Source organism: Magnolia sinica, chromosome 9 (assembly GCF_029962835.1).
Source record: "Magnolia sinica isolate HGM2019 chromosome 9, MsV1, whole genome shotgun sequence".
In the NCBI taxonomy this organism is placed as follows: Eukaryota; Viridiplantae; Streptophyta; class Magnoliopsida; order Magnoliales; family Magnoliaceae; genus Magnolia; species Magnolia sinica.
The window spans coordinates 87,544,364-87,559,630 of record NC_080581.1 but is presented as its reverse complement, the minus strand read 5'-3'; the positions used below and the strand labels follow the sequence as shown (position 1 = coordinate 87,559,630).

Genomic DNA, 15,267 nt, shown 5'->3' with positions numbered 1-15,267 from the left:
GCACCTACTAATTTAAAGTTTAAAATGAGTTGAGATAAATTTTAGGAAAATACTTTTGAGAAAGTAATAATAGTCTTGTTAATTTATTCTCATGCATGGGTCATTGAAAAAGTAATTATAGAAGTGGGGTTTTCGTATCCTACACAGACAAATTGTATACAATATATAAATTTAAAAAAAGATTGTCCATTGTTTAGATGTCAAGATCATCAATCAGATTTTGGAGACTTGCAATCTTTGGTGGGGACCACGAGCTTGGACTTGTTGGATATAGAGATAAATGTGGCCATACTTTATCGGAGGTGTAGGAGTGAAAAGCCCCATCTGGAGCCACCTGCTTAAACAAGTTGATCTCAAGTCGGGTCTTTAAACCCGGTCTACTTCATTTTCCACATCCTACCTCGTGGAGCCTAGTTGACTGTGACCGCCAGAGCATGTTACACATTTTTTTTTTGTACTTGGTAGTGACCTCAATACAGGGATCTTGGTATCGGTCAGTGCTGTGGGCCCCACCATGATGTATGTGTTTTATCCCACTTAGTTCATCCATTTTACTAGCTGGGCACAAGCTGTAAAATATGGCCTAATCAAATTCCAGGTGGAGCAAACCACATAAAATAATGGAGATTGAACATTCACTATTAAAAACTTCTTAGGGCCAAGCTAATATTTGTGTTTTACGGCCTATTCGAAATTCCAGGTGGAGCAAACCACATAAAATAATGGAGATTGACTATTAAAAACTTCTTAGGGCCAAGCTGATATTTGTGTTTTCCCTGTATCTGGCCATGTGTAACCTAATCAATAGGACTTGGTGGGAAATAAACGTTACAGCTAATATTCATGGTTTCCCTTCATCCTTGTCCATGTGACCTAATCAACATTTGGATGCCAAATAAACACTACAGTGGGCCTTAGGAATTTTTTAATGGTAAGTATTCAATCAACATTGTTTCCTGTTGTGTGGTCCACCTAAAATTTGGATATGCCTATCTTTTGAGCTCATGCCCGAAAATGGCTGAGAAAACGAATGAATGGCATGAATAAAACACACACGTTATGGTGGGGCCACCAAGCTTTTCCATAAACAACCAGCACCTTGGTACTAGAGGGGTCATCACCGGATTGGAATATAAACCATAGCCCTTTTTCTTTTTCTTTTTTATTTTTATTTTTTTTACACACACTCACGCCTGGTGGAATTCCACCACCTATGGGTACTTGAACCCTTGACCGGGTGTTGAAACTCCAGAGAGTCTACCACCGGAGAAAGAGTAAGGACCCAATATAAACCATAGCTTTTAGACATGTGGCACATTTCTACCTATTTTTGATTCAACTACAAAGGGAGAAAAACTTTAATAATCTAGCAGAGTATAATAATTGATATGCAAGTATTAAAATATTTTACCGTGGCATAAAATCTAGCTCTAATTAAACCATCCAATTCATGGGCAGAAGTTTAGATGGATCATAGTTCAAAAGTTACATTGACTGATTTTTTTTAAATGATTGGTTACTGGACATTTATTGGATAATTGACATGAAGAATGTGTCTTCCTACCTATGTATTATATCTGTCTATTTGAACGTCAACAACCAATTTTTCATCCTTATGTTCATCCTTATGAAATAAGGATCCTTCATTGAATTTGACATCATGACTAAGGATGATTTTATGCGTAATCCGGTCATACAACATGTACCTCTTTACACCACCGCTATAGCTGACAAGAGATATATTTCTTTGTTCTTTGGTCCAACTTACCTCTCTCAACTGACGGTGCATCAGAGTAAGCATCACAACCAAATACTCGCGGTCTTGGGTAGTTTACCTACTAACAACTTCACACTTCATCTGAAATTCTACATTCAATGGCCGTTAAAGGGAAGTCAATTCACCAAGTAACAAGTTGTGTTAACGGCATCAGTCCACGGTTCCTTTCCCAACCCAACATTATTGATAATGTATCAGGCCCTCTCTAAGAGAGTCTAATTCATCCGCTTGGCCACACGATTCTGATCTGGCATATAGCGCATTATATCATGCATCACGATCCTTCCATCTTTGCATTACCTATTAAATTTCTTAGAAGTGAATTCCCCACTATTATCTGACCTTAAGACTTTCATTTTTTTTAATGTCTGTTTTTCCACCATCGCCTTCCACTGCTTGAAGTATGTGAAAACATCAAATTTATTTTTCATAAATAAAGTCATACTTTTTTAGAATAGTCATCAACAAAGGTGACAAATCATGACGACCCTCCACTAGAAACCACGGGTGCCAGGCCCCATACATCATAATATGCATAATCAATAACACCCTTACAAACATATATATTTGCCAAACTTAATAGATAATCTTGGCTATTTACTATATATATATATAATGCTCACATATACTAAAATCAATACTTTTAAAAACTGAAATTAAACAACGCTCAAAAATTGCCTTCATACCCTGCTCGCTCATGTGGCCCAAGAGTGCATGCCACATACGTGCCAACGTGGAATCTGTTATAGATGTTACAGCTCCACTCGATAAAGTGTTCTTGATTAACCTATAAAGTTTACGTTCCTCTGTGCCTTTATAACTATGAGTGCTCCTTTTGAAACTTTGAGGACACGATCAAACTCGATAAATCTGCACCCTAATGCCTCAAGTGCTCTTAGAGATGTCGGACTATTTCTCAAATCAGGAACGTGTTTCACATCGGTCCAAATACACTTCATGCCATCAAACATCTTAATGCACACCGATCCAACACCCACTACTTTACAAGTATGATCATCACCCATAAACACCTAGCCACCATCACACTCACTATAACTAGTGAACTAATTCTGATGAGGCAATATATGGTACGAAGCCCTCGTGTCCAAAATTCATTCTTCGTCGAAATACCCGAATTTTATTGTGGTGAGCACGTCACTATCATTCACTTCCCCACTGGATTCCACAGTTATTGGCCTCCGTAAAAGAACTATTTGATTTTTTTTTCTCGACTCAAGATTTTAACAATTCTTTTTCACGTTTCTGACATCCTACAATTCCATCACTTCATATAGTATAAACAAATAGTAAACAATATATATAATTTAAGAAGTGATTGTCTATTTATTAGATATTTACAAACGTATTTACCAGACTTAAAAGATAACATTAACTGTTTACCATATATACAATGCTCACATATATTAAAATCAATACTTTAAAAAACTGTAATTAAATAATGTTAAAAAAGTACCTTAATACTCCGCTCGCTCATGTGTCTCAAGCGTGGATGCCACATACGTGCAAACATGAAATCCGTTACAAACGTTGTAGCTCTACCTGATGAAGTGCTCCCGATCAACCTATAAAAGTTTTCGTTCTTTCGTGCCTTTATGACTATGAGTGCTCCTTTTAAAACTTTGAGGACACGATCAAACCCGATGAATTCGAACTCTAGTGCCTCGAGCGCTCCTAGAGATATGGGTTGTTCCTCAAATCAGGAACGTACCTTACTTCGATAAAGATACGCTCTATGCCATCAAACATCTTAATGCGCATCGATCCAACACCCACTACTTTACAAGCATTATCATTGGTCATAAACACTTGCCTTGCACTCACTATAACTAATGAACCAATTCCGATGAGGCGTCATGTGATATGAAGCCTCCCGTATTCAAAGTTCATTATTTGTTGAAGTACCCAAATTTTGATATGGTGAGCACATCATTATCATTCACTTCCCCACTAAATTCTGCAGTATTGACCTCCATAGAAGAATTATCCAAATTTTCTTTTCTTGATTCAAGATTCTGACAATTCTTTTTCATATGTCCGACATTCTACAACTCCATCACTTCACATAAGATAAACAAATAGTAAACAATACGTATAATTTAAGAACCAGTTGTCTGTTAATTAGATATTAGGTGTAATCGACCTGATTTAGAAGATTAGCAATATAGGGTGGGGACCACGAGTTTGGACCGTTTAGGTTTAGGCAATGTATATGAGTGGCCATGCTCGGCCGGAGGTGCACAAATCAAAGGCCCCATTCCTGAGTCACAACCCTAAACAAGTCGTCTCAAGTCAGGTCTTTAAATCAGGTCTACTTTATTTTCCACCGGCCACTTCCATGGGCCCCACCTGAAAACGTGACTTGCATGACCGGTATCTTCTGCACGTGGTCAAGCTGTTGACTTGCAACCTGCAGAGTCCAGAAACCATTGGCGGGTCATAAATGGAGGGAGAAAAAGTTTAAAATACTCTTGTAGGGTGTAATGGTTGATGTGCAGGCACTAAATATTTTATAGTGGCATAAAAAGCTAGCATTAATTAAACCGTCCAAATCATGGGCAGAAGTTTAGATGGATCACAGTTCAAAAGTTACATTGACTGAATTTTTTAAATGATCGATCTCTTGATATTTAATGGATGGTTAAGATGAAGTCTGGCTAATGTCCTGAATTCAAGAAACTAATGTCGTTCAATCAGGGTTTCCGATTTCTCCGCGGACATGACTTTCTAGTGATGAAATGTTCACATCAGTTCTCTATCTTTGGACGGTTAAACTGATTCTAAAGCTCAAGTGAACCCTACCATAGAAAGCAATGGGGATTGAATACTTACCGTTGAAAACTACTTTGGGGCCACATAAGTTTTGGATCTGCCTCAATTTTAGGCCCATGGCATAATATGAGGTTACAAAACAAATAAACGGTTTAGATATAACACATGTGTGTTATTGTCAATAGTTTCAAATGATGGTGGGTACATCCTTTCAATGTACTACCGTATTAAAAAAAAAGAAAAAAACAAAAAAGAAAAGGATATTACGCTTATCCCATGGTAAGGGGGAACAGTCCCTGCCATGGGTAATGATGATGTTGTTTGAATTCCATCCCACCTAATACCGTGGGATCGGTCCGGCCAAACAGGCCCTCAGGGTTTCCGATTTCTCCACGGACATGACTTTCTAGTGATGAAATGTTCACATCAGTTCTCTATCTTTGGACGGTTAAACTGATCCTGACCGTTCATCTGTTGAGAATTCCCATGGATGGTTCATAGTCCAACCGATGTGCACGCCTAGTGGCCATGTTAAAACTATGGTGATGACCATGAAATGAATGGTGGGATGAAGAAGACTAATCAATGATCCACACTAAATAGGTGCTAGTAATCAAAGCATGGATGAGATTATTTAATACTGAGCGACAAATCATGGACCCATTGAGTACGGCCGCTTACATTAATGTTCACGTGAAGAGTACTAACCCTTTGAATTTTCATGCTGATTGGATCACCGATAGTTCTTGTGTCATTCAATTTTCAAAAACCCATCACACTCAATTCAAATCCGAACCGACCCAACTATTCCGCTTCCCGACGTTGACGGTCCTGATTATGACAAAATTTCGGGTTACACGCGGGTAGGAATCAACTACCGTACACACCAGCACATATGCCACGTGACAGACAGGTGACATGTCCAAGCCATTCATACATTTATTTAGGTAATTGTTGTCCATTAAGTGTGCCATCATTTTAGAAATAAACTGACAGGTTTGAAACTTCAGATGATTTTTCACAACCATACATTTATTTAGTTAATTGTGGCCTACCTAACCAGTGGACTAATTTGATTTTTGGGATAGAAAATCTACATGGTTGTACCCTTATGATGGATGGCTTAGATATTTCACCTGTCCATGACACTGGCATATTTAGGGACACGTGCATTAGCTGACCTGTACACACGCATTGGCATTGCAAAATTTGTATGTGCATTGGTTCATTTGAAAAGTCATTGAAAAGAATATTAACTTGTAACTCATATTACCAGGGGTGTAAATGTGCTGGCTGGCCCATCGGGCCTTCCGGCCTGGCCCGTCTCAAGCTGGCCCTGGGCTAGGGCTTGAATTTCAAGTGCATTTGTACTCGGATTAAGCTTGAGCAGAGATGTCCAAAACCTCATAAGCCCGACCGGCCCGTTTAACTTGAAAGGTGATTTTAAATTTGAAATTTTAAAAGGATGATATCAGTGAGGGGTTATCTTAGGCCATACTATACTGAACAATCGGCCCTGTACAATTGCTGGATTAGAAATAGTGTACATGGTAATACTCACCCTCCAAATTGTTTCCCTCCATGTGACCTACCTGGATAATTGAAAGGCTTGATGTTTTGGTTCTTAGTGCTAAATTTGAGTGTCCCATCTAAAATTTAGGAAACGTGTTGGCTACTCCCCTTGCCACGGGCAAATGGTTGGTGGTTGGTGCTCTGTGGGCCTCACCATGATGTATGTGTTTCATCCATACCATTCATCTATTTTTCTAGATCGTTTTATGATATGAGATAAATATGAGGTATATCCTAATATCAAGTGGAGCACATTACTGGAAACAGTGTTGAATGAGTGTCGACCATTAAAAACCTTTTGGGGACTATAAAAGTTTTGGTTCAAGCTGATCTTTGTTTTTTTACCTGTATGACCTAATCAACAGATTGGATGTCAAATAAACAGTATAGTAGGCCTTAGAAGGATTTTAATGGTGGATATTCAATCACTGTTGTTTTCCTGTGGTGTGGTGCACCTGAGATTTATATCCCCCTCATTTTTGGCATCAAGCTCTAAAATGATATGCAAAAATGGATGAACGGAATGGATGAGGCACATACATCATGGTGAGGCCCACAGAGCAACGACCATATGCCACCGGGCTAGTGGCAGGGGGAGTAGCCAATCCGTTTCCTCTGACATAAAGGTACACATCTATCAGATGGAGTAGATCTCGTATACACATCAAGGTCAGCCTCTAAAAAGTAAATGGTCGGCATCCTGGGATAAATCTTTTAATTACAAGGAACCGCATCACGAGACACACACATTAGTTAAAGCGGGGACAGTAACTTTGTGGGGGCTCCACCTTACTTGTGATCTTAGATTCACCCCTACAATCAAGTTTGTCTCACCATGCTAGACCTATTTTCCGAGTATCAGCTCCATTTGTATTCAAAATGGACCACACCAATGGAAATAGTGTACAGTGCATATATGTTCACCTCCAAACTGTTTCTCTTCATATATGACACACCTGATTAATTAATCAGCCTGGTATTTAGATCTCAGGCCTAAGTATTAGTGTGATATCTAATGGTTGGAGTGAATTTTATATAATTATCATGGTAGGCTTGTAAATACCAAGAGTAGACGTATCTCATTCCACTTTTTCCTTTGATATGGCCACTCGAGTCACCAGTCAGCCTAATTTTATTCTCCATGTAATATCTCACATCTAATAGTGGGAGTGGATCTTATACACAGCACGGTGTGCCTCTAAAAAATAATGAGTAGAGTTCCAGGAGAGTTATTTAATTTACACATCACCACACACGATGCATAAGGAAGTTATCTAATGGTTGGAGAAGATTTAAGGGGAGTTGTTTAACTTCACGATGCACAAAGAAGTTATCTAATGGTTGGAGTAGATTTTATATCATCATCACAGTGGGTCGTATAAACATCAAAGGTTAATGTCTCTCGCACCTTTTTCCTTAGTAAGGCCCACCTAAATCAAGGGTCTGCCTGATTTTTTCACCCATTTCCTAACCTGGTATCATGCTTCTAATGGACAGAGTAGATCTCATAGAAATATCACGGTGAGCCCCATAAAAATTAAGGGTCTGTGTTCAGTTAAAAGAGGCAGGGGCAAGTCAGTTTTTTTTTTGGTCTCTGGCCAGGTTGGAGTTGCCTAGGGCTTGGTAAAATCATTTCAAGCCGAGCTTGGGTCGGACTAATTGGCTCTTCATTGGCCAGGCCGGGTATAGGCTTAGGTTTAATAATATAGGTTGGAGTTGGACGGAGCTTGGCCCGGCCTTAATCTGGGCAGTTGACACCCCTACTCAGATAATAGAAAACCCCATAACCTTGCTATGGGTTTCCGAACACTAGCCCAATGGAATGTAGCATGTGCACACTAAATGTGTCGCTTTGCTCTATCTTACTTAAATCGAAATTGTGGTGAGTATGTAATGTTGACTAAAAATGGGTATGTTTGACTTGAAATTGTTACACAGTAAAGGACGTGAGGTCAGGCACAGTCTTCCTCAAGCGGATAACTGTTCTGAATCCACGAAACTTCTTTAGACTTCTCACGGAGACTTCTCGAATCCACAAGGAAAAGAATAAAAAAATAGAAAATAAATTTTATAAAATTTGAAATTGATTAATGAATTCAAATAAATAAGTATACAACCCTTTAAATAAGAATACTAAGCGTTGGAAGAAATTTCGGAACCAAACTACAACTAAAACTCTTAAAAAACGTGACTTACTATAAGTAGTAAAGTTACTAGTTATAGAGAGTTATGATGCCTACTAGCGCACAAGGTTTTTGGCAAAAAATCGTGTCCTATTTGGCTTCACCACGCTGGTCTCCTAATTATTGTAAGCACTTTTTATGTTGGGTGTAACTCTTAAAGCCAAACTGATGAAGAGTTATAATCAAACTAAAACTTACTATTTATAGTAAAATGGAATTAAAACAGGAAAATGACCGTCATCTGATGTTATTTCGCAAATTTGGATTGCAACCCGCATAGTAGTTGGGTGGCTAAAGTAGCTCGTACCCAACCTCAAAATCATATATTTTTGTCCAATAATCCATTTTAAGTTCTAATGGTCCAAATCACTTGTGTCGTTGACCGGGCCTTTTCTAATCCATCTTGGCCATGAAATTATCAGTGACCCGCGCTACATCAAATTGCTACTAACCAATAAAGCTATGAGGGGTTTCAACGCCCAACATAGATGACATCCAATCAGTCCATCATCCATCATGTGGCCCCTCATGTTTTCCTTGACGCCCAAAATTCAGGCAGATCCATATCTAAGGCTATCAGTGTTTAATACGTTCTTAATAAAAATCACTATTAAAATCACCTTCATTCTTTGAAATCAAATACAATGCCTCCCTTTATAAAAATCTATTATTCTATAACCTCATTTTCTTTTTCAAATAACCACCATAGCTTGCATGACACTTTCTCAAATGATGCAATTACATCCGACAAAATTCCCATTTCCCCATTCCTAATAGCTTGCTGAAAAAGCATGGTTACGTACCACACTCAGGCTCAAGACTCATCCCACACAACTTCAATTCAACCGTCGATATCATTTGTAGTGCTTCACATGAAGCAACAGTTATCTCGGTAGGGGTCTTGGTACACATAGTGCAGTGGCTGTGGTACGCCGTATTGGTAGGGCGAAGAAGTGGGCCACACCACAGTTTCGATCGACGGCTTTTTCTCTTCCTCTTTCTTTTCCTCTTCCTTCTTCTCATCAACCACTGTGAGGCTAATCAGCTCTGTGATTCCCATCTTCTTTCTAAGCAGGGTTGTCAATGTGACCGAGTCGACTCCAACGCCAACCACTGCAAGTTGGTCCATATCATTGCCCTCCAATGTAGCAGATATAACACCTGTAACAAAAACGATCATAACCACATCTTAGAACCCAAATCAGAAATTACAAAGATGGCTAGTCCATCAGGTTCGCCAGTTCATGGCATTTCTTGGTTTGGTTCAAAACTTCAAGGTAAACATAGGTAATCTAGTACAACATTTGGAGAGTTGACTCACTGAGTCGACTCAACTCATGGGTTCTCCAAATCAAATCAGTAGTGAACTTGGGAACCATTTGGAAGTACCACTACTCACTGAGTCGACTTGGCTCATCTGGTTTGTGCTTAGACTGGTGCGGGAAAATGAATGTGATGTCCACCATTTGGGTTGAAATTTGGGATTCCCACACAATCACATCCCATCCGTCGAAACCATCAGAATGAGATCAAGTGAAATCATCAGCCTTCATGAACTCAATAGACTCAGTGAGTCAACTCAGTTTGCGCAACCCATGCCACACGTGATTTTTATGACAGCTTAAATTTCTCATTGAAGGAGTTATAACTGCGAACTTCACGTGGCATCTGAGCTAAATGCGGGTGAAATCACCTGGTATGCTGACTACAGCTTTCATGGCCTTGGACCGGAGCTTGGGATTGCTCATCGTCGGGACTTTTATCACAATCTTTTGCTGTAAACAGAAAAGAAAAAAAAAATAAAAAAAAGTTACTACAACCAAAGCCACATAAAAGTTCATATAACCTACTTCAAGTATAGTTGTACACGATTTGAACCGAGTCGAGATTGGCACAGCTCGACTCGGCTCGGCCACTGGCTGACCCCATCTCGAACTCGGCTCAGCTCAGTCCTTGAGCCTGACTGGCCAGCTTGGCTCGGTTCAGTCAGCAGCTTGGGCCAGTTCGAGCCGAGTTGGAGCCTGTGCGGCATTTTCTCAAACACATGGAGTGCACGTTCAATTTCCCACAGTATGCAAAACAGCAGCGATATTTTACAGGTATTTCATCAAACACTTAGTAGGCAGCATCAAAATCAAGATACAAGGGTAATGTTTTCTTTTTTTTATAGTGATTTGTTTCATATCCATACCTTCCACCCCCCGAGTTGACCCCCCGGAGAATTCATCCACCCGAAGCAACACTTCATTGAGTCATTTCATCAAGCACTTGGTGAGCAACATCAATATCAAAATAACTAAGTCACAGAACTGGTTCGATCCGAGTTCGATTCGAGCTCAGACAAGCTCGAACTCAGCTCGAAATTGAACTCCACAAATCAGCTTGACTCGGCTCGAACTCAGTTTCGAACCGAGTCGAATCGATTTTGTTTTAGTCGAGCTAACTCGGTTCGTGTACAGCTCTGTCTTCAGGAAAACAACCATAGTAAAAGGACGACTAATATTAGATACCTTCATTGTCGTTCTTTAGTAATCAACCACAGCTGAAACGTTGGTTGTGTGTGATTGCTTATCCCACGTGATTTTCAGCCAAGATATAATCAAGGACAATGAAGATTTTTGAGCGTGGCTGTCCTCCAGCAACCGGATTGCTTGAATATGTGATCTAGATTCCTCTATTTATAGTGATTAGAAAACGGAATGATTTTCTTTCTTTTCAAACCGTATCATTTCGTTGAAGCTAAGAAGGGGCCCACGGAGAAATGTTCTATGGAAGAATAAAGATATATCTACGACGACGCGTTATCACGTCAATATCAACCGTTCATTTGATTAATGAGTGACTGCCCCACTGTGGAGTTCTTCGTACCTTGTGTGGGTGGGTACGTATATATGTAAGACCCAAGTGGGACATCTACGATCACGGTGTGCCATTGGGTAGGAAGGGTTCACTGTGGATTGTACATGGCCTTGATATCATCCTGATTGTATGATCACAGTCTTTCATGTAAGGGCTTGTGAAATGGACGATCGTACGGTTCTTCCTTGCAACGTATATTTCTTATGCTGATGTATCGATTGGATTTCATCAATACGTCAGTTAGGCCCCACTTATATGAGGTACCACCGTAGCTTACGGTGCTAAGCACCGTAGTTCCAAGTATGGCCGGTGAAATAAAGTTGAAGGTTAGTGTCTAGAATATTTCATAGACAACATTTTCTCTAATGGGACAAATTTGAGTTCTTTTACTAAAATAGAGTCAATGTTGGGTCATATTAATAATAAAAGTCTTTGGAATCAAGTTTGATACTTTTACTAAAATGACCTCAAGGTTGGGTCATGCTAATTTAAAAAGGTGTTGGGGTCAAATTTGAGATTTTTACTAAAATGGCCTCAAAGTTAGATCATGTTGGGGGCCTTGCACAAAACCTTACGATCTAGCCTCCAGAAATAAACCAGAATTATGGAATAATAAAGCAATGAAATAAATCAAAGCATAAACCACACACCACACAAGAGATTTTTACGTGGAAAACCCTCACAGAGGTAAAAACCACGGGAACTCGTCTAGATCAACAATCCACTATGAAGTAGAACGTTACAACCTTCTTTACTCTCGCAGGAGTGGATAAACAAAGAAAACGGAGAGATCTCATCGATCACGAGGACGTGGAAGCACTGAGACGTCGGCTCCCTTCCACAAGCTTCCTCTCTCTCTTTTCTCTCACTCTCTCACCCTAAACCCTTTAGCAAACCCTTGCAAAAGCTTTAGGAAACCCTCTTGTATTCTTTTTCATTCCCCTAGAAAACCCTAGGGACCCTTATTTATAGTTTCAGGAAACTTCCTTCCACATCCTTGTTGCGAAAGGACTTAAAATCCGCAATCCGTACAAAATCGCGGAACAAATCTGCGTAACCAGGACTGGTCGAGTAGGGTCCTCGACCGGTCAAGCACCACCTTCGACTGGTCGAGCACCCTGGAGAAAAATAACCCAAAGTCTCTGGACTTTGAGTCGAGTCAGGGCTTGACTCCACGACTGGTCGTGCACCATCCCTCGACCGGTTATGTGAGGCTCACGACTGATTGAGTACAGGTCAAAAAAACCCCATCAAATCTCCTCCTTTTTGACCCAGGAGAGATTCACCTTCTTCAAGCCAGACTGGTTTCTACTAACCTCAAACTTGCCCTTGAGCAAAGCCTTGGTCATCATGTCTGACCCATTATCGTCCGTGTGGACCTTCTCAAGTTGTAACACCTTCTGTTCCAAAGAATCCCTGATCCAGTGATACCGAATCTCTATGTGCTTCGACATGGAATGCTGATTTGGATTCTTGCTCAAGTGTATAGCACTTTGACTATCGCAATAGACCACATGCTATTCCTACTTCAAACTAAGTTCCTGTAGGAACCTTTTCATCCAAAGCATCTCTTTACATGCCTCTGTGACTATAATGTACTCAGCCTCTGTCGTCGACAATGCTACGACCTTTTGTAGGTTGCTCTGCCAAGAGACCACTCCCTCTGCAAACGTGAACATGAACCCTTATGTAGACTGCCTAGAGTCTATGTCGCCTGCTATATTTGCATTTGTGTAGCCCTCTAACACAGGTTTTTCGTCACCATAGCATAGGCTTAACCTGGATGAGCCTCTTAGGTACCACAATATCCATTTCACCGCTGCCCAATGTTCTTTGCCAGGATTGACAAGATACCGGCTGACAACACCAACCACATATGCTATGTCTGGGCGAGTACACACCATAGCATACATCAAACTTCATACAGCCGATGCGTAGGATATCCTTTGCATCTCTTCCATCTCTACCTTCGTATTGGGACACTGCTTGTCGCTCAATCTGAAGTGACCATCCACTAGATTACTGATCGGCTTTGTTGCATTCATATTAAACCACTCTAGGACTTTCTCAATATATCATTCTTGTGATAGCCAAAGCTTCCCGCTGCTTCTGTCACGGGTTATCTCCATTCCTAGGATCTGTTTAGCCGGGCCCAAGTCTTTCATCGCGAACGACTTGCCCAACTCCTGTTTAAGCCTGTTAATATTCTTGATGTCTTTTCCCACGATGAGCATGTCATTAACGTATAAGAGCAGAACTAAGAAATCACCATCTGAGAACTTGTGCGTGAACACATAGTGGTCTGAATCCGTTCTGTCATACCCATGCTTTAACATGAATGAATCAAACTTCTTGTACCATTGTCATGGAGCTTGTTTCAGCCCATACAAGCTCTTCCTCAACTTACACACCATATGCTCCTTGCCCTTGACTTCAAACCCCTCTAGTTGGTGCATGTAGATCTCTTCTTCCAGGTCACCATGGAGAAATGCAGTTTTAACATTTAACTTCTCTATTTTCAGATCCATGATAGTCGTCAACCCAAGCAACACCCGTATGGATGTCATCTTCACCACTGGTGAGAATATCTCCTCGAAGTCTATGCCTTTCCTCTGACCAAACCCTTTCACCACAAGTCTAGCCTTGAACCTCGTCTGTGAATTCTTCCGTATTTAAAATGAAAGATCTTGGACAAGTTGATACCATCCTAGGTATCAAAGTTAAAAAATATTGTGGGAATTATGATTTGTGTCAATCTCATTATATTGAGAAGATACTAATTAAATAAGTTTAACCATCTAAATATAAAAGAAGCAAAAACTTCATTTGATCCAAGTATCAAGTTAAAAGAGAATAATGGAAGAATAGTTGCACAATTGGAATATGCGAGTGCTGTAGGGAATCTTATATATGCTATGCAATACACTAGAGCTGATATAGCATATGTTGTGAGTAAACTTAATAGGTTTACTAGTAACCCCAGTACTGAACACTGGAATGTAATCAGTAGAGTATTTTGTTACTTAAAAGCAACCAAAGACTTATGACTATTTTATTCAGAATTTTCTTCTATATTGGAAGGATATACCGATGCGAGCTGGATATCGAGTGCAAGGGACAACAAGTCTACTACAAGGTGGATATTCACCCTAGGAAGTACAGCTGTATCTTGGAATCTAAGAAACAGACCTGCAAAACGCATTTGACAATGAAGTCTAATTTATAGCCCTAGCTATAATAGACAAAGAGGCTGAGTAGCTAAGGAATCTTCTATTAAAAATCTCTTTCTGTGTAAAGCTTATATCAGCTGTGTTATTACATTGTGATAGTGAAGCCACATTAGCCAGCGTTTATAGTAGCACATATAATGGTAAGTTTAGACATATCAGTCTTCGACATGATTATGTCAAACAATTGATTCGAGATGGAATCATTGCTTTTTCTTATGTGAAATCAAGCAATAACCTAGCAGAACCTTTCACTAAACCTCTACCAAGAGAGGTAGTAAAGGCTACATCTAGAGAGATGAGTTTGAAACTCTTTAATCAAAGTTCTGCTAGTGATGGTAATCTAACTTAAAGTCAGAAAATTTCTAATTTCAAGTTTAATGGGTAAGAACAAGTCACTGATATATGGAAAGTTTTTAGCACTGAATTATAAAACATCATCCATAATAGATAAGTGCTGAGCGTTACGAAAGAGGGTTGAGTCTTAGAACTCTTAATGAAATCCAGTCTATAGAACAAGTGCCTTATAGTAACGAAGACATTGGAAGGATTTTACCTATATGAATGTAGAGATGATGCCGTCTCTCATGAGAGTTAGGAATTTTCTCTCGAGATTGTTCACGAATCAGGATAAAGCACATGGTCATTAATTGTGCTGAGCAAGATTGTAGGAACTCTAACTAACACATAGTAAATATGTGTGTGATTTCTCTGACTCTTTTATTTAGGAATAACTGGCTCAACGCTATGGCTATTAGTTATTTCGATAGAGTTTTGAGATATACAGTAAGGAAAGATTAAAATCGAAAGATATCTTCTTTATGCGTATAAGCTGATTATTCTGGTAAAAATGTTTAAT

At 39.7% G+C, this 15,267-nt stretch overlaps 1 protein-coding gene across 1 annotated transcript; it reads right to left on the bottom strand.

Annotated features, from left to right (window-relative positions):
- Nucleotides 1-8,992: 8,992 nt before the first annotated feature.
- Nucleotides 8,993-11,144, bottom strand: LOC131256527 (disease resistance protein Pik-1-like). The gene is made up of 3 exons (XM_058257384.1): nucleotides 10,833-11,144; nucleotides 10,016-10,097; nucleotides 8,993-9,483 (listed from the first exon to the last, which is right to left on the bottom strand). The coding sequence occupies exons 1-3, from the start codon at nucleotides 10,836-10,838 to the stop codon at nucleotides 9,191-9,193; spliced, it is 381 nt and encodes a 126-aa protein (XP_058113367.1). The 5' UTR covers nucleotides 10,839-11,144; the 3' UTR covers nucleotides 8,993-9,190.
- Between the last annotated feature and the right edge of the window lie 4,123 nt (nucleotides 11,145-15,267).

Bases quoted from the DNA above. Each gene is read 5' to 3' on its own strand.
- LOC131256527 (XM_058257384.1), bottom strand. The intron at 9,484-10,015 runs GTGATTTCACCC...TTTTTGTTACAG, and splicing joins AGCTGTAGTCAGCATACCAG to GTGTTATATCTGCTACATTG.